The sequence below is a fragment of the Myotis myotis genome, unplaced genomic scaffold (assembly GCF_014108235.1).
Source record: "Myotis myotis isolate mMyoMyo1 unplaced genomic scaffold, mMyoMyo1.p scaffold_m19_p_6, whole genome shotgun sequence".
Taxonomy (NCBI): domain Eukaryota; kingdom Metazoa; phylum Chordata; class Mammalia; order Chiroptera; family Vespertilionidae; genus Myotis; species Myotis myotis.
This window is the reverse complement of record NW_023416368.1, coordinates 35,048,052-35,070,723: the sequence shown is the minus strand read 5'-3', so window position 1 is coordinate 35,070,723 and position 22,672 is coordinate 35,048,052. Positions and strand designations below refer to the sequence as shown.

The 22,672-nt window shown below is 45.3% G+C and overlaps 2 protein-coding genes across 6 annotated transcripts; one reads left to right on the top strand and one right to left on the bottom strand.

The window, feature by feature from the left end:
• Nucleotides 1-12,414: 12,414 nt before the first annotated feature.
• Nucleotides 12,415-19,007, bottom strand: GDF9 (growth differentiation factor 9). Of its 4 annotated transcripts, XM_036314150.1 has the most exons (4): nucleotides 18,586-19,007; nucleotides 17,509-17,704; nucleotides 16,039-16,237; nucleotides 12,415-13,757 (listed from the first exon to the last, which is right to left on the bottom strand). In XM_036314150.1, the coding sequence occupies exons 2-4, from the start codon at nucleotides 17,518-17,520 to the stop codon at nucleotides 12,799-12,801; spliced, it is 1,170 nt and encodes a 389-aa protein (XP_036170043.1). In that variant the 5' UTR covers nucleotides 17,521-17,704; nucleotides 18,586-19,007; the 3' UTR covers nucleotides 12,415-12,798. The 4 variants fall into 4 exon arrangements, with proteins under 4 accessions (XP_036170043.1, XP_036170045.1, XP_036170044.1 ...); XM_036314152.1 differs by lacking the exon at nucleotides 17,509-17,704 and having other exon boundaries at nucleotides 18,668-19,007; XM_036314151.1 differs by lacking the exon at nucleotides 17,509-17,704 and having other exon boundaries at nucleotides 18,586-19,006.
• An 86-nt stretch (nucleotides 19,008-19,093) lies between these two features.
• Nucleotides 19,094-20,705, top strand: LOC118658647 (cytochrome b-c1 complex subunit 8). 2 transcript variants are annotated; one of them, XM_036314154.1, is made up of 3 exons: nucleotides 19,094-19,233; nucleotides 19,400-19,567; nucleotides 20,503-20,705. In XM_036314154.1, the coding sequence occupies exons 2-3, from the start codon at nucleotides 19,414-19,416 to the stop codon at nucleotides 20,595-20,597; spliced, it is 249 nt and encodes an 82-aa protein (XP_036170047.1). In that variant the 5' UTR covers nucleotides 19,094-19,233; nucleotides 19,400-19,413; the 3' UTR covers nucleotides 20,598-20,705. The 2 variants fall into 2 exon arrangements, with proteins under 2 accessions (XP_036170047.1, XP_036170046.1); XM_036314153.1 differs by having other exon boundaries at nucleotides 19,097-19,242.
• The last annotated feature ends 1,967 nt before the right edge of the window (nucleotides 20,706-22,672 follow it).

Genomic DNA, 22,672 nt, shown 5'->3' with positions numbered 1-22,672 from the left:
ATACCAGGGATCTCCCACGAGTGTTGTCCCTGCTGTTGGTAGTCCTGCTCCTAAACTCAGCTCACTCCTCCCACAGACAGGGTGCAGTGGTCATCTGAACACTTCCTTGGGGGGTGGGGAGCTCCCATACTGTGTGGGAGAGATAGGGCCTTCCTCGCACGTTGAAGGTCAGCACAGCCCCCGAGCAGGTGTGAGGCCTAGACTTGATGCTTCTGCCAGGGACTGGCATTCTCAAGTGAGGGGCACAGGGGCAGGGCCAGGTGAGACAGTATCAAGTCCTTACCTCAGTGGTGCTCCTAACATGTGTCCTGCTCTTGCTGCCCAGCCTCCTGCCTATTTTCATAGCCTAGTCCTGCTGCCTTCTAGTCCAGCCGTGGGCAAACTACGGCCCGCGGGCCGGATCCGGCCCGTTTGAAATGAATAAAACTAAAAAAAAAAAAAAGACCGTACCCTTTTATGTAATGATGTTTACTTTGAATTTATATTAGTTCACACAAACACTCCATCCATGCTTTTGTTCCAGCCCTCCGGTCCAGTTTAAGAACCCATTGTGGCCCTCGAGTCAAAAAGTTTGCCCACCCCTGTTCTAGTCAGTTCTGTGAACCGCCAGACCTCCTTCCAATACATTCCTTTTGGAGTGACTCAGGCACAGCTGATTGCTGTTATTTAAAGCTAAGAAGTTTCATATATAGAACCTATTCATATTGAGATGGCAGTGTTAGGCAGGAGGGAAATCTAGCCAGATTTGGGTTCCAGAGCTACTCTTCCTTAGAGGAAGCAACCGCCAGGCCAGAGGGCAAGAGAGCTCTCCCATAGCTGCCCTGACTTGGATGCGGCTGGCTACCCTCGAACAAGTCTTACGCAGTCTCAAAACCAGCGACGCAGGAAACAGGATAAAGCAGTGCAGGGGAACACAAGGAGGCAAGTTCCTGGTTCAAAGTCAGAAACATTGCTGTGAAAACAAAAACAAGATTTCCTTAGCTAAACATAAAATCAAACGTTAGACAATTTAGAGATTGGTTGCTTTTTCCTATTCCTGCACCAAAGAGGGTTGGCCGGTTCTACCTGGTTTTTTCACACCAGCATTGGCCAAGAGACTCAGCGGGGGTTCAGGCCAAGGTGGGCCGGCCTGCCTGGAGACCCAGAAGCAGAGGCTCCTACCCATAGCTAGCTGCCCCTCGGAGAGGTTGGCCATACGCTGAAGTTGCCTCTTTCTTCCCTCTCCCACTAGCAGATGTCCTTAGCAAAGGACCCATCGTGGTCCTGTTACACAACCCTGAGCCAAGGATCACCTCCTCGGGGAAGCCTTTCTTGATCTCCCCGGGCAGAGTTTATTTGTTCCCCGTTCTGCCTAGTGCTACACACTGTACAATATACGGTTATTTACTGTTCTCTGTGCCCCATTAGACACACTGTGAGCTCCTGAAGGACAGGACCAAACCTGGCGTACCAGGCTCAGGACTCCCATCAGTGCTGTTGAGTGAGGGCAGGTGGAGCCCTGAGCTCCGGGGAACAGCTGTGCATTCCTCCAGTCTGTGAGTTCACCGTTGATAGCAACATTCTAAGGATGGCCTTGGTCTCCCTGTGCCAGTGATGTGTGTATGTGTGTGGGGCGGGGGGGGGGGGGGGGGGGCGGTAAGAGGGAGTCTATACGAACAGCATTCTAGACACCAAGTGGCCCTCCTACAGAAGTGCTGTGTAAGAGGAATCATGTAATCAGCAAGCAATTATTGCGTGTCCATGTGCCAGTCTCCCCACAGCTTAAGATGAGAGACAAAGGACACATATCCTAAAGGCCAAGAGTTGCAGGGAAATCAGCAGCACCCTTCCCTTCCTGCTGCTGCTGGCAGCAGTCGCCCTGGAGGGCCTGGTGGCTCTGCCCATGGTCAGACTCCTGTCAGCCTTCACCGGGAAAACAAGTTTAGAGCAATATTAGATCCTGCACTGCTCATCTCCTCCAGGTCTCTACAGTTCTTTTTTCACTTTCTCCTTCGGGTGGTTTTAACGAAAAGGTGTGACTTACCATGCTAGAAGGGGCTACTCTCTTTTCAGAAGAGATGGCTTCAGTCACTTCCCGGGGTACAGCAAACAGAGGCCTGGGGAACTGCTGCCATGGATGCGAGCAAGGATTTCCAAGAGGGTTCATCTGGATTTCCAAATCCTCAGCTTTGGTTCTGAGGAGTAATCGTCTTTATTAGCGATGGCCGTAGGTTCTAGTTCATAGTCTGTGACCACGGGTTCTTTTCAAAAGGCTTGTAAGTGCTAGAAAAGAACTGAAAGCAAAGTCAGCATTGCCCAGTGAGGCTCGGTTGGCTGGGTGTTGTCCTGTGCACCAAGATGTTGCTGGTTCAATCCCCAGGCAGGGCACATGCCTGGTTTGTGGGCTCAGTCCCCGGTAGTGGGTATGTAGGAGGCAGCCGGGTGATGTTCTGCTCTTACATCAGTGTTTCTCTCCCTCTCTCCCTCTCCCTTCCTCTCTCTAAAAATCAAGAAAAAATCTTTAAAAAAACACACAACAAAGTCAAACTGCAACCTTCTTATCTTTCTAGAGCAGTGACTGCTTTATTTAAATTAGATTCAACTTAATATGCTATACAGCTTACAGCTCAACAATAAAAAGGCAAATAATCTATTTTTAATGGTCAAGGGAACTAGAATAGACATTTCTCCTATGAAGATGTACAAATGGCCAATAAGCACATGAGAAGATACTCAATATCAAATGCAAATCAAAACCATAATGGGGGGGGGGTTGTGTGGGGAGAGATTAACCAAAGAACGTATATGAATACTAGTATATGCATAGCCCATGGACACAGACAATAGTACGGAGAAGGCCTGGGGTGGGGTGGAAGCCGGGTTAAGGGGGGAAGAGAGGGACGTGGGGGACATGTGTAATACTCTCAACAATAAAAATTTTAAATTTTAAAAATAAAAACCACAATAATTGGGGGGTGGTGAGCACACAGTACAATATTCAGATGATATATTATAGAATTGTCCATCTGAAACCTATATATAATTTTGTTAACCAATATCACCCAATAAAGTCAATAAAAAACCATAATGAGATACTACTTTACACCCACTTGCATATCTATAATAAAAAGGCAGACAGTGTTTGTAAGGATGTAGAGGAACCAATCTTCATGCACCCCTGGCGGGAATGTAAAATGGAGCAGCTGCTTTGGAAACAGTTTGTCAGTTCATCAAACAATTAAACTGAGTTGTCATGTGACCTAACCATTCCACTCTTAGGTAAATAACCAAGAGAACTGAAAACATATGTTCATGCAAAACTTGTAAGTGCATGCGTATAGCACCGTTATTCATAATGGCCAGAAAGTGGAAACAACCCACATGGCCATCAACAGATGAATAAACAAAATGTCACATTTCCATACTATGGAATATTATTCAGTCATAAAAAGAAATTAAGTGCAGAGGGGGAGAGGATAAATGATGATGGAAAAAATAAAATAAATTCTTAAAAAATTAAATACTGATACATGCTACTACAACCTGGACGAATCTTGAAACCAGACAAAAAGACCACATGTCATATGATTTGATTTATATGAAATGTTCAGAATCAGCAAATCCATAGAGACAGAAAGCAGGTTAGTAGTTGCCAGGGGCTGGGAGAAGGGGGAATGGGGAGTGAGTAACTGGCATGAAGTTTCTTTTTGGGATGATGGAAATGTTCTAGAATTAGATAGTGGTACACAACTTTGTGATCTGTGCTAAAAATTACTAAATAATCAATGTTTCTCTCTCACACTCTATCTCCCTCTCTCCCTTCTTTCCTTCCTTCCACTCTCTCTAAAAATTAATGAAAAAAAATATCCCCGGGTGAAGATTAACAAAACAAAACAAACAAAAATTACTAAATACTGAAGATCACTAAGTTGTACATTTTTAAATGGTAAATGTAATGGTGTGCCTTTCTCTCTCTGTGTGTGTATGATGGAGACACATGCTGACATTGGCCCATTCTTGAAGATCTTCACATACAAAGCAAGAGGTGGCCTCCAAGGACTCTAATCAGCCTGACATTCTAAGTGTATGTTTCTAAATGCAGAAAGACAGCTCACGTAACCTCACGCTCATTTACTCATTAGCTTAGAGCACCATGTGCCCACAGACCTAAAAGCATCTTTCAAGCCACATGATCTGTTTTACCTGTGAGCCGTATTTTTCTGATATGCACATGGGTCACACGACTTTTGAAAAATTATTGAGCTCTGGCCTGTGTGGCTCAGTTGGTCTGAACATCATCCCATGCACTGGAGGGTTGTGGGTTCAATTCCCAGTCGGGGCACATACCTAGGTTTTAGGTTCGATCCCCAGTTGGGGCATGTTTGGGAGACAACCGATAGATGTATCTCTCTTTTTTTTTTTTTTTTTTTAATATATTTTATTGATTTTTTTACAGAGAGGAAGGGAGAGATAGTTAGAAACATCGATGAGAGAGAATCATCGACCAGCTGCCTCCTGCACATCTCCTACTGGGGATGTGCCCACAACCCAGGTACATGCCCTTGACCGGAATCGAACCCGGGACCTTTCAGTCCGCAGGCCGACGCTCTATCCACTGAGCCAAACCGGTTTTGGCAGATGTATCTCTCTTATGCTGATATTTCTTTCTCTCTCTCTCTCTCTCTCTCTCTCTCTCTCTCTCCCTCCCTCCCTCCCTCTTCCTCCCTCTAAAATCAATTTTAAAAAAATTACTATTGAGGGTGAATTTATGTCTACTAATTATTTTAAAAATAACATTCTTTAGCAGCAATGCAAATGGAGTCCATTCAAAGGTATATAGCATAGTGCTACCTGTTAACCAATTTCGATCTGACTTGAAATCATAAGTAGAACACATAAATTACTCTCAGGACCCATCATGTCAAGACATAGCCAATCCTGACACCACCTGTGTATCTACATGGTAGTTCTCAACTTCATGGGTGTAATTGTGTGAAAGATAAAGAATTTGGGCAGAATTGGGCTGTGCCTTCCTGGTGGCAGAGTTCTCTGTTCTATCAGTTCCTTCCACCTGAGTGAGCAGATAATCTGCAGCGCCCCCGAGAACTACACTCCGAAGGCAGCGACCGCGTATTACAGGCTGTTTCACTTCCATCCCAGTCTGCGCCTCACTCCTCCAGCGCGAGCCGGTTTGTCTTACCATCAGCGGCGCCACGTGCTCGGACAGCGCAATAGTGGGAAAGAGTGCGGTGGAGTGCCGCTGCTCAAAAGAGAAAGCTGCCGCGCCGGGGAGGGGCCGGGTCAGATGAAGTAATAAATATATAATGTGTGCCCTTTAGCAGTGTCGCGAGCGCTGCCTGGGGGGGGGGGGGGGCAATATCAGGGTGAAGTTTAGAGCGAACTCATATGAGGAAGAGACATTTATGCTGTCCAGCAGGAGTATAATGTAAGCCACACATGAAGTTTTAAATTAGAGACTATATTACATATGTAGTCTCCAATGTACCAGAATATGACTTCAACATGTAATCAATATGACAAAATGAGATCTTTTATTCTTTTTTTCATACTCAGCCTTTGAGATCTGGTGTATGTTATATTTTACATTCACAGCTTTGACCCAGTTTTAGAGAGAGGAAGGGAGAGAGTTTTGACCAGCCACATTTTACATGCTCTATCGCCACTTGTAACTAGCGGCTACTGTATTGGAGAGCACAGCTTCAGAGAATCTTCGTTAAGGTAATCATTATGAAAGCAGCACTTACTGAATCTATTTGCTAGACTTTGTTCTAAGCTCTTTACATGTATTAACTCACTTAATCCTCACAACAACCCTAAGAAATAGATTCTATTGTCAGCCCCATTTTACAGATGAGGACACTCACTTGCCCAAAGTTACAGACAGGGTGGTTCCTGAGCTCATGCTTTTAGTTATTCTGTTCCTTAGGTCAGTGGTGGCGAACCTTTTGAGCTCGGCGTGTCAGCATTTTGAAAAACCCTAACTTAACTCTGGTGCCGTGTCACATATAGGAATTTTTTGATATTTGCAACCATAGTAAAACAAAGATTTATATTTTTGATACTTATTTTATATATTTAAATGCCATTTAACAAAGAAAAATCAACCAAAAAAACGAGTTCGCGTGTCAGAGGTGTCACAGGTTCGCCATCACTGCCTTAGGCTGTGCCTACAGTTTCTCTCTAGTATGATCTCGATGAGTGGTAATAAGCCAATGCTGCTCCACTGGGGATTTCCCCCCACCTCATTTGCATGTAGTTTTGTTGCAAAAGGATCCAAGTGAGCTGAAGCCACGAACCCTTTAGATCCAGGAAGCAGTCGCTGTGTGGCATCAACTCACCTCTCCGAGATCCCTTAACCTCCACGACCCTGCTCTAGCCCTTTACAAATATTTCACAAACTGGTAATGTCAAGGGCATGAACACAATGAAAACCTGTGCTCCTGGTCACTTCTTCTCGAATCATGCAATGATTTGCAAAGTTCACAGCACACACTTTCCTGGCAAATGATGCAATGGAAGCTGGGCACATTAACCTTTATTTTGACTTTAATAAACTGTTAAGCCTGTTTATCCCTTTTCTAAAGGTAACAACTGAACTCAGTTTTCCTACATTGAGGCAAAACTTCAGGTTACTTATTGGCAAGCAGTTTGGTCCTGCTAGTTAAGACTATCTAATGAGGTACTTTTTTATGTTAAATGTGGTATGCAATCCAGACCCTGGATGTGCTCCTGCCTTAGATAGTTCTACCTTTCTTACCCCAGACTGACTGGGCAAGGATGACACGGAGAAGTTAAGGAAGCTATCAAACAGAGAGCATGTTGAAAGTTCTTTGAGATCACAAACGGTTACAATTTGCTATAGGCTTTTCTTACCCATTTTCTCTAAGCAGAGGTTTGAACAAGGACTTTCCATGGTGCTATTAGCAGTACCTCTTTTTGACTTGGAGAACTGAACATAAATTTATCTCTACTTCCTCCCATTAACATTAGAACAAGTGAATATCAAATATACCCATAGGGGCAAAGAACAGGTGATGAGAGCATAGACTCCTGGGAAAGCTCAGGAAATGAAGATGCCATGTACCCTGGGAGGCAGCGGTGCCAGCTAGGACTGTCAGTGGGTATTGGCTGAGTCTGTCGATGAAACCATTGTACCCCAATGTACACCCCCCCATCTCAAGCCACCGGGTGACCACCCCTCCCCCAGCCCAGCAGGAGACTAGTGGTTGTTTCTGTGGAGAAGTTGAACAGACAAGTGAACTCCAGGTGTGGTGGAGGTTGGGGGCTAAGAGGTGCAATACTGAGGTCGAAAGGGATTGATTAAGGCAAAGCGCACAGCTCCTGTACTGCTGAGCTCTAAGACCACCAGCAGCTAAGTGTGTATCTTTGTCCCCTCCTCCTCCCACCAGAAGATTGGATAATAGTTCTGTGGAGAAACCTATAGATACTGATAGAAACCTCAAACCAAAGAGCCTGTTAATTAATACATCCCACCCCCTCACGCACAGCTTCCAACAGCTTTGTAGGCCTTACACGTTTAGATGGACAACGAAAGATAATTGAGAAGAGCCTCCAACATGAAAGGCAACGACCAGAAACAAAACAGAAAAGAACAAACAGAACAAAGAAATGTGATGGCTCAGTGATTGAGCATGAACCTATGAACCAAGAGATTACCAGTTCGATGCCTCGGTTGTGGATTCAATCCCCAGTAGGGGATGTGCAGAAAGCAGCCAATCGATGTTTCTCTCTCCCTTCCTCTCTCTAAAAAAAAAAAAAAAATCAATAAAAACATTAAAAAAATAAAAATGATGATTAAGAAGCACCTCACGTAGGTGGAAATATGAAACCGGGAAATGAGATGTGTTATCCTTTCCTTTCACCATAAGAACCTGAGTTTCTTCTCTTAGTAGAAGGTGGCCGTTCTACAACCTCAGAGGCACAGGCCAAGGAACAGAGAAGAGCCACAAAAAGAAATCCCAAGTTCACTTCTCTGCATCCCCATCCCCATGTCATCGTCCACGACAGCATCATCTCTTAACTGGACCACGAGAAGAGCCCCCGAAAACAGTCTCCCTGTTTCAGACTAGTCTCTACCAAACAACTCTACAAAGAACACTCAGAGTGACCTTAAAAAATATCCAATCATTTCAGGCCCCTGATTCAACATTTTCAGTGGCTTCCTATTGATCTTGGCATAAAATCCAATCCCCTCACACTGGCCAATAAGGCCTTGTATCATCTTGTCTGTCTGCTTCTTCAACTTCATCTCCTCCCGCCCCACTTGCCATTCCGCTTATTCCTTCTCCTTTCCCACTTGCCAGTCATACCCAGGACTTTCTGATGTCAGACGACGAGTTTGTTCTGCCGAGAGGCCCCTGTACATGGCTGCTCATGTTGTTGACTTGTTCATTGTCTCTCCCCGCACTGGAACATGAGCTCCATGACAGCAAGTGCCTGTCTCCCTTATTTGTCACTATTACACCAGCCTCTAGCGCAGCAGCTCTCAACCTTCTGGCCCTTTAAATACAGTTCCTCATGTTGTGACCCAACCATAAAATTATTTTCATTGCTACTTCATAACTGTAATGTCGCTACTGTTATGAGTCGTAATGTAAATATCTGATATGCAGGATGGTCTCAGGCGACCCCTGTGAAAGGGTCGTTAGACCGCCAAAGGGGTCGCGACCCACAGGTTGAGAACCACTGCTCTAGAGGAATACCTGGCATGTAGTATGTGCCCAATAAACATTTATTGAATAAATAAATTTGTAGTTTCAAAGACTCCAAGTTTCCAGGGTAGAGGTGAAGTGGTAGAAGATGAAAAATACTGAACCATTAATTTCATCAGGAGATATCAAAACTTTATGGATGTTAAGATCAGCATTTCCCGTGACCCAACTGAGTTTCGATGTGAAAAATTCTTATCTATTGTATCAATGTCAGTAAAGAGTATGCTATGCTTTTGCACGATGTTATCATTGAGGGGACTGGATAAAGGCTACACGAGAGCTATTATTTCTTACAATTGTATGTGAATCTGCAGTTATCTTAAAACATTTAATTAAAAAATTCTAATCTAAAGGTAAAATAATTTAGTATTTATTCAGCCTGCTTATATAGTACTCACCCCAAAATGTATTCCTCCACAGAATACTCTGTGATGACAGATGCTCACGGACAGAACTTAGGCTACCAAAGGAGGCACCATTTCTGGGAGGCGCTATCTCTTTCCTGGAGCCGAGAACATTAGACTCTGTTCTTAACCTCACACGGCACCTGGCCCATAGTCAGTGTTCAATAAATATTTATTCAGTGAGCTAATTATTTCTGAGAAAGCCAAAATGGCATCCAGGTACAGCCTGTGAACTGCCCATCATAGCATTCCAACCTGGCAAGACACCAGCACCAAAGGCAGGTCTATAAATAACTCTGTAAACCACTCACAAAGCATTTAAGATGTCCAAAACGTACAGTTGATCTTGTTCGCACATATCTAATCACTCAATTCTCCCATGAATACCACATTACACAGTAAGGTAGGACAGGAATACTGTTAGGCCACCTATAAAAATCGTTTTTTCTGTTTTTAAGAAAATATATTTCTTTATTGATTTCAGAGAGGAAGGGAAGAGGGAGAGAAAGAAACATAAATGATGAGAATCATTGATCAGCTGCCTCCTGCACGCCCCCTACTGGGGACCAAACCCAAAACCCGGCATGTGCTCTTGGCTGGAATAGAACCCGGGACCTTCAGTCTGCAGGCTGGTGCTCTATCCACTGCGCCGAACTGGCTAGGGCTATAAAATCATTTTTTAAATGGATACTGAAATAGTCCTGGTCTAATTAACCATGGCCCCTTCCAAAAACTGAGCAGTAAATCAGTGGTTTGGGGACAGTTACACGTGGAGAACCTATCTGACGTGTCAGTTCTGGTAAAGGATGAAGAATCAATCTCCTGGTTGTGGCTGTTTTTCCTTCTAATTAGACAACAGTTAATGGACAGAAGAGCATACTTTTCTATTGTATCAACCCATTCAGCCAACCTCTATACTTAAGGCATGTTTCCGGGACTAACATCCTCTAAAAGAATATTTACATGTTAACATTCCACTTCACTTATTAGAAGTTACAATCACGCCAAAGTTACAAATTATCACTGACTAAGGTTTGACATAAACTAAGTTCTTCTATCCGAGCACTTTTCTTTTCTCACTTATGTAACCAGGAATACTTCCTCCATGAAAGAGCAACTGTGTTTCCCCCCAGACTGTCTACACTGAGCTCTAAACAAAGTCCAAGCGGCTACTGCGCTTGAAACCGATTAGTAAAACACAAAGTATTCAGCGTAACACAGGAGTTGATTTAAACCGATAAAAAGCAGGAAACTCAGAGCTGAAGGTAAAACCAGCTCCTGACATGCCCCATTGTTCCCTGGCACACTAAGACACTCAGCACATTAGGTGGCCTCGTATCTCATCTGGACTAAATACCAAAGCTGAATGCATCTATTTAAGGCAGATGTGGCCTCATCCTTAAATTTCCAGATTTAAATCACTGCTGTCCTTTGTCATTTATTTTCTAAAGTGGCAGCTTTTGTAAGAGTAACCCAAGAAAAAGGTTTTATATGGAGGAGGCAGTTGGAAGACTGGTATATGCTCCTCAATTGTGTAGAAGAGAATCTTTGAAGTTTAAATTTAGCAGCCACATCAGCCCTGAATATTAACACTGTCTTATGAATGAGAGAAACTAGATTTACAAATAAAACCTTAAAAAAGTTATTCAAGCTAATTTTTAAGTAAATCCATTTTAGAACTTACTTGTAAGGATGAACTATTTTTTCTGTTCCTAATTCTGGCACTGACCGTGATATTTAATGTCCATCAGAACTACCTCTAGATTGCAGAGCACATTCCACACTCCGTCACAGAACGAAGCCATGAAAAAAAAAAACCAAAAAAAACAAACAACAAAACAAAGTTCTGTTTCAGAGAAACAAAAATTAAATTACTTGAAGGTAACTGAGGAACTATAAGGAATTCCTTGAGTTTATATTTCATGTGGTCCATTTGAAAACAGCCATATCTAAGGGAGACTTACTTTCAAATAAGTTCAGTTGTACGTTGCCACCCTTACTCATGGCCTTTCCATTCTAGGTATGTTTTATTCCTAAGAATGACAGAAGTAACCCCTGAAAAACCATTTATCTCTTAGGCTTGCAGCCTCCTTTACCAAAGAATAATAATGCCTTCAAAGCTACACAACAAGATGGTAAAGTTATTTGGAAACTGGGCCACCTAAAATTTCTCCCTCCGTTTCAGTACCTCTTTTCCGAAATGTTTTCAAGGGGAAAAAAACATGAGCAGAAAACAGAGCATTTATGTCAGTATGTGCAGGTTTGTAATGTGTATGCATGACAGCACCAGGCAACAACTCCAAAATAAAATAAACAATTCCATTCATAACATCAAAAGGAATAAAATTCTTAGAAATAAATTTAACAAAAGATGCAAAACTTACTCAAAAACTACAAAACATTTTTGAGGAAGAAAAAAAAAGACCTAAATAAAGGGGAAAACATCCCATATTCATGGATAGCATTAAGATGGCAATACTCCCCAATCTGATCTGCAGATTCAACACCATTATATCAAAATCCAAGCTGACTTCTTTAGTCAGACATTATGCACTAAGAAAACATCATTTACAAGAATGGTTAAATACTTCTTGTACCTAGGAATTACTTCTGGTTTGTAGATGAAGGTTTTAGAAACTCTGAAACAGAAATCAACTGCATCAGCCCTCCATGCCCGTAGGACTCTCTTAAGGTAAATTGATTGAAAACCCACATATAAGCCCTCATATCCAAACAAGGCCCCCTCTGTAATATAACCTCCACACTGCCAGCTTGGATCAGTGGAACAGTCCAAAGTCCACCTGAAAAAAATATGCGGGGGTGCAGTGATGGGAGCTAAGGGAAACTGGAAACAAACAAACAAAAAATGCTCCTTGACTTCCTCCCATAGCGTCAGAGATCTAAATACATAAAGAAGAAAATGCATTTTAAAAATCTTTAACCCTGCAATTTCTTGGGAAAAAATCTGCAAGGCAATTTCCTTTAAATAAATGGAACAAATATTATATTGTTTGATGTGAATCAATTTATACAAGTCATCTAACGAGCAGAATTAGTATATTGTGTACCAGTCACATTAATGCAATAGAAATGTTGCATACACTCCAGACCTAGTGAACCTCACTTCATCAGGATGTAGGTAAAGAAGTTAGCCTCTCTTTTACTCTGAAAGAGATCAAAGGTTGAGCCAAGACGAACTTTCAGACATGCTTCCTCTGCCTCCCAAATCACCATATAAAAGCAACCTTTATTTAATAAACACACATATAGAAAATTTATGCCACTGACAGGAATTTATTCTTCCATTAAATAAGACTACAACAATCTGAATTGTCTACTTAGAGCTGCAATCCCATTCAAAATTAATGCTCTTTAAGTTTTTAACATTAAAAAAAAGACTTATGAAAAGAAAAAAATAACTGCTTAGGGGGGGAAAAATGGAAAGTCCACCAAAATAATTACACTCATTTACATTTGTGAATAAAAAAGGCAGATGTCCCTTTACACTGACTGGTACCACAGAATGTGCTAATCTACACAGACTCCTCCTTATACAAGACACGCTGCATTATATTTAGAGATTCGACACATGAAGGCACAGCTGGGCGCAGGGCATTCACCTTGCCAAAGAGGCCCAAGGTTTTCATTTAGAGGATCATCTGTTAACGACAGGTGCACTGAGTGGCTATCATATCTTCATATTCTTTATAAGCTATTGAGCCATCAGGCTCAATGGTCAGCACACTCAAAGGGCTGTATTTGCCAGGCACACACGATGGTCTTGGCACTGAGGAGTCAAGCTGCTTCTCATAGATGATGTTCTGCACCATGGTGTGAACTGGAGAGCCATACCGATGCCCAACTGCCCTTGGACAGTCCCCTTTACAGTACCGGGGGTTATATCTGTGCGGGGCCACAATCCAGTTGTCCCACTTCAGCTGACTAAAGCTAAGTCTAAAGTCATGGAGCTCACACTCGTTTTGGGGGAAAAGGAACTGTTTGAAGTATTCACTCAGGTTGAAAGAAGCTGGAACCAGAGGCTTCTTCAATCCTGAGCTGACAGTTTCCTGTCCTCTCCGGTGACGGGGAGATCTCACTCCCTTCGCAGCCTCTTCTCCTATAGGACAGGCAGGCAGACCTCCCTGGTCAGGAACCTGTGAAGGGCTCCCTTTAGAGTGGAGGGAATACCACCTGTGATGAGCCTGCGCACTGGTGTCGTTCAGGTACAGAAGCAGTGAGGGGCGTGCCAGGTTGAGGCGACTGTCCTGTGCTGAGGGGTGCTGCCGCTGGTCTTTCACGCATGTCAAGGTCACAGACATGTGAACACTTCTCTTGTCGGAGGCCACTAGAGGCTGCAGCAGGGCAGTCACATCAACCTCAACCCATTTGTATTTCTTTTTTAATTCAAACTGTGGCTTAAAGGTAACGGAGTGTGGAGCTCTAGGGGGTGTCTTGCTGGAACCAGGCGCTGGCTCTTTCAGCACCAGGTGGCACACACAGTTAGCAGCGGAGGGGAAAGAAACTGAGGTGTTCAAAGTATATAGCAAGACTGACTTGAGTAGGCGTTCCACAGCAGTAACTCGATCCAGGTTAAACAGCAGGTCCACTGACGGCACGGCTCCTGGGGAGAAAAAAGTCACCAATCGTGCCTGAATACGCTCCAACAGAACAGGAAGTCAAATCAAGGAATTAGTACTTTTGAATGTGCCTTCTCCCTTCTCTTTTCCCATTTCCTCAAACCTCAAAAAATGGAAAAATGGGGAGGAGGGGGAGGGCGTATACAGAAAATACAGGTAATTGGGGCTATAAGTAATTCCCAGCAATTACAAGTGCATATTTTCTCACCAGAAAGTCAAAACAGCTTTGGTGGTGAATTGAAATAACAGGGAATTATAAGACAGTTTAATTTTTAGAATCTTAATAATTTGTTCCAAACAGAGGACGATAAATAAGGAAAATACTATTTTTCTCTTGGGGAGTCTCTAGAGGGAAAACTAATAAAAAAATACTAGGTTTGCCGAAACCGGTTTGGCTCAATGGACAGAGCATTGGCCTGCGGACTGAAGGGTCCCAGGTTCGATTCCAGTCGGGGGCATGTACCTGGGTTGCGGGCGCATCCCCAGTGGGGAGTGTGCAGGAGGCAGCTGATCGATGTTTCTCTCTCATCGATGTTTCTAACTCTCTATCTCTCTCTCTTCCTCTCTGTAAAAAATCAATAAAATATATTAAAAAAAAAAATACTAGGTTTGGCCCTAGCCGGTTTGGCTCAATGGATAGAGCATCAGCCCGCCGACTGAAGGGTCCTGGCTTCGATTCTAGTCAAGGGCACGTACCCTGGTTGCAGTTTTCCTGGCCCTGGTCTAGGTGCATGCAGGAGGCAACCAATGGATTTTTTTTCTCTCTCTCTTCCACTCTCTTTAAAAATCAATGTAAAATTTCCTCAGGTGAGGATTAACAAAAAAGCAAAACAAAATAAAAAGCCCCACTAGGTTTGTTAAGCAGACATTCTAAGCCAGTGACGGCGAACCTATGACACACGTGTCAGAGGTGATACGCGAACTCATTTTTTTGGTTGATTTTTCTTTGTTAAATGGCACTTAAATATATAAAATAAATATCAAAAATATAAATCTTTGTTTTCCTATGGTTGCAAATATCAAAAAAATTCTTTATGTGACACAGCACCAGAGTTAAGTTAGGGTTTTTCAAAATGCTGACACGCCGAGCTCAAAAGGTTCGCCATCACTGTTCTAAGCCTTAATGCAGTGGTTCTCAACCTTGGCTGCACATTAGAATCACCTGGAAATCTTTTTAAAATCCTGATTTCTGGGCCTCATCCTCCAGAAATTCTGTTTCTTTGTTACTAATGTTGTGGCCCCACCCCATAACAAAGAAACAGAATTTCTGGAGGATGAGGCCCAGAAATCAGGATTTTAAAAAGATTCCCAGGTGATTCTAATGTGCAGCCAAGGTTGAGAACCACTGCCTTAATCAGGGGTCCTCAAACTACGGCCCGCGGGCCACATGCGGCCCACCGAAATCATTTATCCAGCCCGCCGGGTGTTTTTGCTGCCGCTGCCTGTTGCTTAGCAGCCGACTAGTTTTTTTTTTAAACTATAGTCCGGCCCTCCAACGGCCCTCCAACCGTCTGAGGAACAGTGAACTGGCCCCCTGTTTAAAAAGTTTGAGGACCCCTGGACTTAATGGATGGCGTCAATAAAGAAAGCTTAATTATCTAAGTTAATTTGGAACACTTGAGATAGACAACAAATAAATAATCCCAAACCACCAAAATAAAATAGGACAGCAAGAAAGGAGGGTTTGAAACAGCCACCTCTGGCCTTTTGGGTTAAAACCATGACCTAGTGAATGTAGATTTTTTAAAGCATTGCTCCTTTCATACACATTCACCAAAGTGCTGAGTCAAACTGATGACTGTTCTTGTGAGGACCTACTATTCCACATCGGCACTTACGCTTTCCTCTCACAGAAAGCAACAAACAAGGGGAAAACAGCATGTGTGACAAAGCATACCAATAGCTATGAGGTATCTTAGGCACATTTTCAGGCCAGTATTGGAGAATGGAAAGAATAAGCAACTGGAAGTCAAAATACCGGGTTTCCAGTTTGATTTTGTGACCTTCTCCAGCAGCACTTTCCTCAGCCTTCAGAGCCATTACGTCTCTTCTAGCTCTAACATTCTAACATATCAGCCCCCCTAAACCCACGAGGGCACTGGAAGAAACAGCAAGACCAAGTACCAGATTTGTTTGAATTTGGAAACTGAGTATCATGAGAAGTAAAATGCAATTCAAGAAGCAAGGCCCCGCTCTTTCTGTAACTGAAGTGCAGCCCGGTCTCTCATCTTCCCTCCCCCCATTGACCAATCTGCTCCCACACACCTGTCATCTGGTCCACAGAAGCCTGCTTGTCGTGCTGGACATGAGGGGTGAAGAGCCGAACGGTGTTGTAGAGGTGACTTCTGTTGGATTTAGGGATCCCCTCCTTGGTAGCACAGGCCTTATAGAGCCTCTTCATGTAGCGCAAAGCTCTGGAGTCTGGCTGCAGCCTAGGGACCCCACCTTGCCCATCACACAGAACCTTGAAGAGAGGGGAAAGGAGGCCAGATCTGTCCCTCCCATCTAGAGGCTGCAGCAAGGACCAAGGCTCAGCCTCAGGTTCCAATTCAGCACTGGCTGCAATCTGAGCCTCTCCCCTAGAAGCCAGAGAACCAAGGCTACTAGGAAAACACAGCCAGGAAAGGCAGCCAAACCATAAAAAGAACGTGCTGGGAAGCGCCATGGCTTGGAAGAACTAGCAAGGAACCCAGCCATACCAGTCTTCTTCCTAAAAGCCAGGAAGAACCTAGGTTGATCTCTTAAATCAATTTTAGGTGTGTAGGCGGGTAAGGTCACTTCTGTAATCAGACCTCAAGGATGCCTAGCTGAAGATAATTTTTATCAGCTGTATGTCAAACAGCTGATAACATCCTACTTTTATCCTCATTAGACACGGATTTATTTGGGTGTTTTTTGTTTGTTTTGCTTTCCTCTTCCTTTCTTCTGGCATTTATTTAAAAACCTCTTGCCCTGACCGGTTTGGCTCAGCAGATAGAGCGTTGGCCTGCGGACTCAAGGGTCTCAGGTTCGATTCCGGTCAAGGGCATGTACCTTGGTTGCGGGCACATCCCCAGTAGGAAGTGTGCAGGAGGCAGCTGGTCGATGTTTCTCTCTCATCGATGTTTCTAACTCTCTATCCCTCTTCCTTCCTCTCTGTAAAAAATCAATAAAATATATATTATTAAAAAAAAAAAAAACCTCTTAAAGTTATTGTTGTACGAATGCACCAGCTATGTAGCTGAAAGGCTAAGAGAAATTGAGAAATTATCTTAAAATAATCCCCCCCCCCTTTTTTTTAAAGCGATTCGGGTTCTTAAAATGTTCCTTAGGTGCTTGCTGAAACTTCCAATGCACGTGAAAAAACTAATTATTCATGATGATACAAAGATCTGTTGATATGCAATTTATGGTATTAGTTTACTCTTCCTGCCTCTCCCACTTTCAGGTGCTTAGGATAATTATTTATCACAGTTGATTTGGAGGGTGAGAGAAAGTCCCAGCTGGTATTGGAATTCTAGAGAGCAGAGAACTGTTAGGCTGCCCACATCTTCCAGGCGGCTTCCATAGAATATGCACTTGGAAGACAGCACCATGCTTAAAAAAGGAGGACGTCACCTTTAACCTTGACTCATTTTTAGATATAATGTCCTGATGTCTTTGCTCTGTCTGCACATTCATCGGTACATATTTTGGTTGAAAGGTTTAGAAATGTTTGCAGGTGCTAGAAAATACATGGAAGTTTTATGCACTCACTGTTTCATTCATCACTCAAATGGTGGTAGAATTTCCGAGGCCCTAGCTTATTATGGTTCTTAGCTGTTATGTCCTTGCCTTGGAGCTGAGACCGGGCTAGTGGTCACGTTTTGGGAAAATGAGACAAAGGTGCGCCACGAGTAGCCGAAATGAGGGGCTATCCAGCCGTAGTCCGGCCCGTTTGAAATGAATAAAACTAAAAAAAAAAAAAAAGACCGTACCCTTTTATGTAATGACGTTTACTTTGAATTTATATTAGTTCACACAAACACTCCATCCATGCTTTTGTTCCGGCCCTCCGGTCCAGTTTAAGAACCCATTGTGGCCCTCGAGTCAAAAAGTGTGCCCACCCCTGGTCCAGTGCCACTCCTAAGGAGACTCTGTGCTGGCCAAAAGGCAAACACAGCCCTAACCGGTTTGGCTCAGGGCGTCGGCCTGCGGACTGAAAGGTCCCAGGTTCGATTCCAGTCAAGGCCATGTACCTTGGTTGCGGGCACATCCCCAGTAGGGGGTGTGCAGGAGGCAGCTGATCGATGTTTCTAACTCTCTACCCTCTCCTTTCCTCTCTGTAAAAAGTCAATAAAATATATTTTTTTAAAAAGGCAAACACATTCCTGGTACAGGATGCAAAACCAGTCCGTGCAGTATTCAGGATGACAACACGGAGGTGTGTTTGCAAATGTAAGTTCCTTGCCTGCCAAGCCTCCCTAGCGTGTGGCTAGGCAGCAGGGTTATAAAACGCACCCAAACGGTTGAACGAGGCCTTGGTCTATATATTGACCACATGGCCAGCAATCCCATGAACAGAACATTTGCAACACCGCAGCCAGAAGCCAGACGGCTGCACAGGGAGCGGCATCCGCCAGTAGAAAGCACCTCCCAAACACACGGCAACGCCTCTCAGCCAACGTCCCTCGCCTCTCCTCCAGGAAAGCGGAGGGGAGGATGTGGGCATCGCCATCGTGCCCCACGCCCTACCCCCGCCAGACCTTCTCGGGGTGGAGGGAACGGTGTGTGTGTGGTGGGGTGGGGGGCCTGTGCTGGATGCCCTAGGGGTGGCCCCCCCTTCCCTCTTACCACCACTTAACAGCCCTCGATCAATTGCTTGACAACTATTGGGGGCCCTGTGGCAGCATCTCCGGAATGTTTTTATTCTAACCCAGGAAAGTCTACATCCTGCCAGCAGATTCTCAGGCGGCGGTGGCCGAGAGGAGCCGGGATCTGAGTCCCGGGTTTGGTGCTGGGGCCGAGCCGGTGTCCGCTGCGACGCCAGGCGGCGTGGGGCCGCGTTCGCTGCCGCGCGGCGGCTCCATCGGCCTCGGGGCGCTCTCCACCGGTGCAGGGCGGGCGGGCAGGTCGGCGCGCGGCCGGCGCGGCCCTCCAGATCTCCTGCCCCTTTCTCGTCACCTCCTGGTTCTCCCGGGCACCCAGCCGCTTCCTGCGGCTCCACCCAAGGCGGAGCGCAAAGGGGAAGCGTCAGCGCACGGGGGGCGCCCCGAGGCCCGCACTAGGGTCACACGCCCGACCCCGGCCCAGGCCCCGCCCACCCGCCGGCACCCGGCCAGGCCACTTCTCTCCAGAACGAAGGGGGAGACAGAGGCTCCTCCCGAGACAGCGGGAAAATGGTACTCCCCGGAAGTGACTTCAAGGCCTCCTAGACCGGCTTCCGGTCCTGCCGGAAGTGGCGGACGGAGACCGGTGGATCCCGCGACTGTGGAGGGCGAGGTGACCCCGGTGCGGGAGTGGGGCCCGGTGGCGGGGTCCTGGTGGCCGCTGGGAGGGTGGGGGCGCCGCCTGGGCGGGGGAGGACGAGGAGCGCCGGGAGGGCCTGCGGGGTGCGGGTGGCGCGGCCCGAGACTGAGCCCGGCGCCTGTCCCCCTCGGCCCCGCAGGCGCCGCCGCCACCATGGGCCGCGAGTTTGGGAAGCTGACCCGGGTGCGGCACGTGATCACCTACAGCTTGTCGCCCTTCGAGCAGCGCGCCTTCCCGCACTACTTCAGCAAGGGCATCCCCAACGTGCTGCGCCGCATCCAGGCCTCCATCCTGCGCGTCGCGCCGCGTGAGTGCCCCGGCCCGGGCGGGGGGCGGCGGGCGGGGGGCGGACTCCGAGCCCGGCGGGAACGCCCGCGGTCGGCAGGCGCCCCGCAACTCGCCATGCACACCCGTTCTTCTCATTGAAAATACCGCAAGGCCCCTGAACTGTCATGTCCTCGTCTCCTGTTACGGACGAGGAACCTAAGTCACAGAGAACTTGAATGGGCGGCCCAAGGTCACTAGTGTGACTCCGTCTTCCTCTGAGGTCACTTCGCCCGCTACTTGCTTGGCGGCAACTGCTTTGCGTTACAGTGAAGCAGATAGGATAGTTGCACAACATCGCGAGTTTGGTTAAATGGTGAAGTTTATGCTGTTAATTTTATTGATTTTTTACAGAGAGGAAGGGAGAGGGATAGAGAGCTAGAAACATCGATGAGAGAGAAACATCGATCAGCTGCCTCCTGCACACCCCCCGCTGGGGATGTGCCTGCAACCAAGGTACATGCCCTTGACCGGAATCGAACCTGGGACCCTTGAGTCCGCAGGCCGACGCTCTATCCACTGAGCCAAACCGGTCAGGGCAGACCCTTTTCTTTTGGTCACTTATCAAATGGGTATGTAATGTCACCCTTCTTCTGTTTAAATCCGCACCTGATGATGTGTTCGTTGGTTTTTAGGGAGGGAGAGAAGGAAATACCGATGTGGGCAACATCGGTCGGTTGCCTCCTATAGGTGACCCGACCGGGACTCCGACCGCACCCTTTGGGGGTTCGGGGACTGCGCCCGCCTCCCGATCCGCCGGCCAGGGCTGGCGTCACCCTGCTGGGCCGTCTGGTTTAAAAGGGTTTGTTGGAAACTAGAAACAGGAGGGCAGAATCTGTTGTGATGCAGAAAAGAGGATGGGGACTCCGTTGTCTCATATGTGCTCACTGCTTTTTCTCTCGCTTTTGATTTTTAAAGCATTTGTCGCATTTTATCTTGTCTACACATGGGGGACTGAGGAGTTTGAGAAATCCAGGAGGAAGAATCCAGCCACCTATGAAAATGACCAATGAGCAGCTCATCTGGAGGATGGTTCCTGGTCTCTGAAAGACCCTTCTCTGGGAGAGGAGTCTGCAGTGTGTAGTGTCTTGAGGACACAATAAACTTCTTATGGGCTGCCATGTTGTGATTTTGCATTTTTGTGAGCAGAGTCCTTGGTGTGACTTGCTAACCTTCAAGTTAATGAACTCCCTTCCCCAGAAGAGCCCTGACCCGTTTGGGCTAGTCTGGGAATTCGGTGAAGGAGTGGGGCTCACCCCTTGTTCTACAGTATGATCTCCAAGAAAGTAGCTGCAGCTACTCTCGCAGGCTGGCCAGCTGTGGGTGGCATGGACTGTGGGGAGTGTTGGTTCCCCTCCCTCTGATCCTCTAACAATAATAAAACCTGACTATGTTGTAATTTCTGTGTCAGGCACTCTTCTTAGTCCTTTACACAAATGAGCTTTTAAACCTCACAACTACCTTTGAAATATTATTACACTCATTTTGCAGATGAGGACACAGGCACAGGGAGGGTTAACAATTTGGCCAAAATTATATAGATAGTGAAATGGTGGAGTCTGGCATTATAGTTTATGTTCTTAAAGTTACACTGTACTGCCTTTTCTCCTAAGGCAGGCCTTCCATAGTTAGCCTGAGGGGAAGTCAGCTATAAAAGGAGGGGTGAGGTGACCCCTTGACCTCTAGAGCTGGGGCAACACCCTGGCTATTTGTACCAGATTGCTCACAGTGGTTATTAACCATATATGCCCCATAAAGCCTAAAATATTTACTCTCTGGCCTTTTATGGAAAAAGTTTACTCCTGGAGCCTTTGAATATATATTTTGGTAGAAAGTTTTATTTTTTTATTTATTTATTTTTTTAAAATATATTTTATTGATTTTTTACAGAGAGGAAGGGAGAGAGACAGAGAGTTAGAAACATCGATGAGAGAGAAACATCGATCAGCTGCCTCCTGCACATCTCCTACTGGGGATGTGCCCGCAACCCAGGTACATGCCCCTGACCGGAATCGAACCTGGGACCCTTCAGTCCGCAGGCCGACGCTCCATCCACTGAGCCAAACCGGTTTCGGCGAAAGTTTTATTTTTTTAACAAAATGTACTAAATATATTCATCACTGGGGCCAAACCGGCGACAACTGAAATAAACAACAAATATGACACCACAGCTAAAGATGGAGTCCTATACAGAAATAAGTCAAGGACAGAAAATCTGAGGAAAAAGGAAAAAGTACAGGTCCTGGCCAGGTAGCTCAATCGGTTAGAGCAGCAGTTCACATCCTGTGGGTGGCGACCCCTTTGGGAGTTGAATGACCCTTTCACAGGGGTCACCTAAGACCATTGGAAAACACGTATATAATTACATATTGTTTTTGTGATTAATCACTATGCTTTATGTTCAATTTGTAACAAAATACATCCTGTATATCAGATATTTACATTACGATTCATAACAAAAATTAGTTCTGAAGTAGCAACGAAAATAATTTTATGGTTGGGGGGTTGCCACAACATGAGGAATTATTAAAGGGTTGTGGCATTAGGAAGGTTGAGAACCACTGGGTTAGAGTAAGCATGTCAAACTCAAAGGCTAACACGGGCCAAATAAACAAGGTTTAAGTTTATGTGGGCTGCAAAAAAAATACAAGCTTCAATTTTCATAGAAACGTAGGTTTATTTCAATAGAGATGCTGAATACAAAGGGCTGAAATGAGTAATCATTAACAAAATAATACATTTTAATAAAAATATATATTTTTTAAAGACATCTTTATTGATTTCAGAGAGGAAGGGAGAGGGAGATAGAAACATCAATGATGAGAGAATCATGGATCAGCTGCCTCCTGCACTCCCCACACTGGGGATCAAGCCCACAACCCGGGCACGTTCCCTTGACTGAAATTGAACCCAGGACCCTTCAGTCCACAGGCCGACACTCTATCCACTGAGCCAAACCAGCCAGGGCAAAATATTTTTTCTTGAAATTAACTTAGCAGACATTGAATAACTGCACAAATTAATAAGCATAACGCAAATAAACCTATTCTCCGGAAGCAAAATATTTCCTGTTGCGCATACCAAACAA

What these genes read in the sequence shown, in the direction of transcription:
- GDF9 (XM_036314149.1), bottom strand. Translation starts at nt 16,438, where the DNA reads ATGGCGCTTCCCAGCACGTTCTTTTTATGGTTTGGCTGCCTTTCCTGG. An exon ending in TTCTGTGGACCAGATGACAG is followed by an intron (nt 13,758 to 16,038) that starts GTGTGTGGGAGC and finishes TTTTCTCCCCAG; the next exon opens with GAGCCGTGCCGTCAGTGGAC.
- LOC118658647 (XM_036314154.1), top strand. Translation starts at nt 19,414, where the DNA reads ATGGGCCGCGAGTTTGGGAAGCTGACCCGGGTGCGGCACGTGATCACC. An exon ending in CATCCTGCGCGTCGCGCCGC is followed by an intron (nt 19,568 to 20,502) that starts GTGAGTGCCCCG and finishes TGATTTTTAAAG; the next exon opens with CATTTGTCGCATTTTATCTT.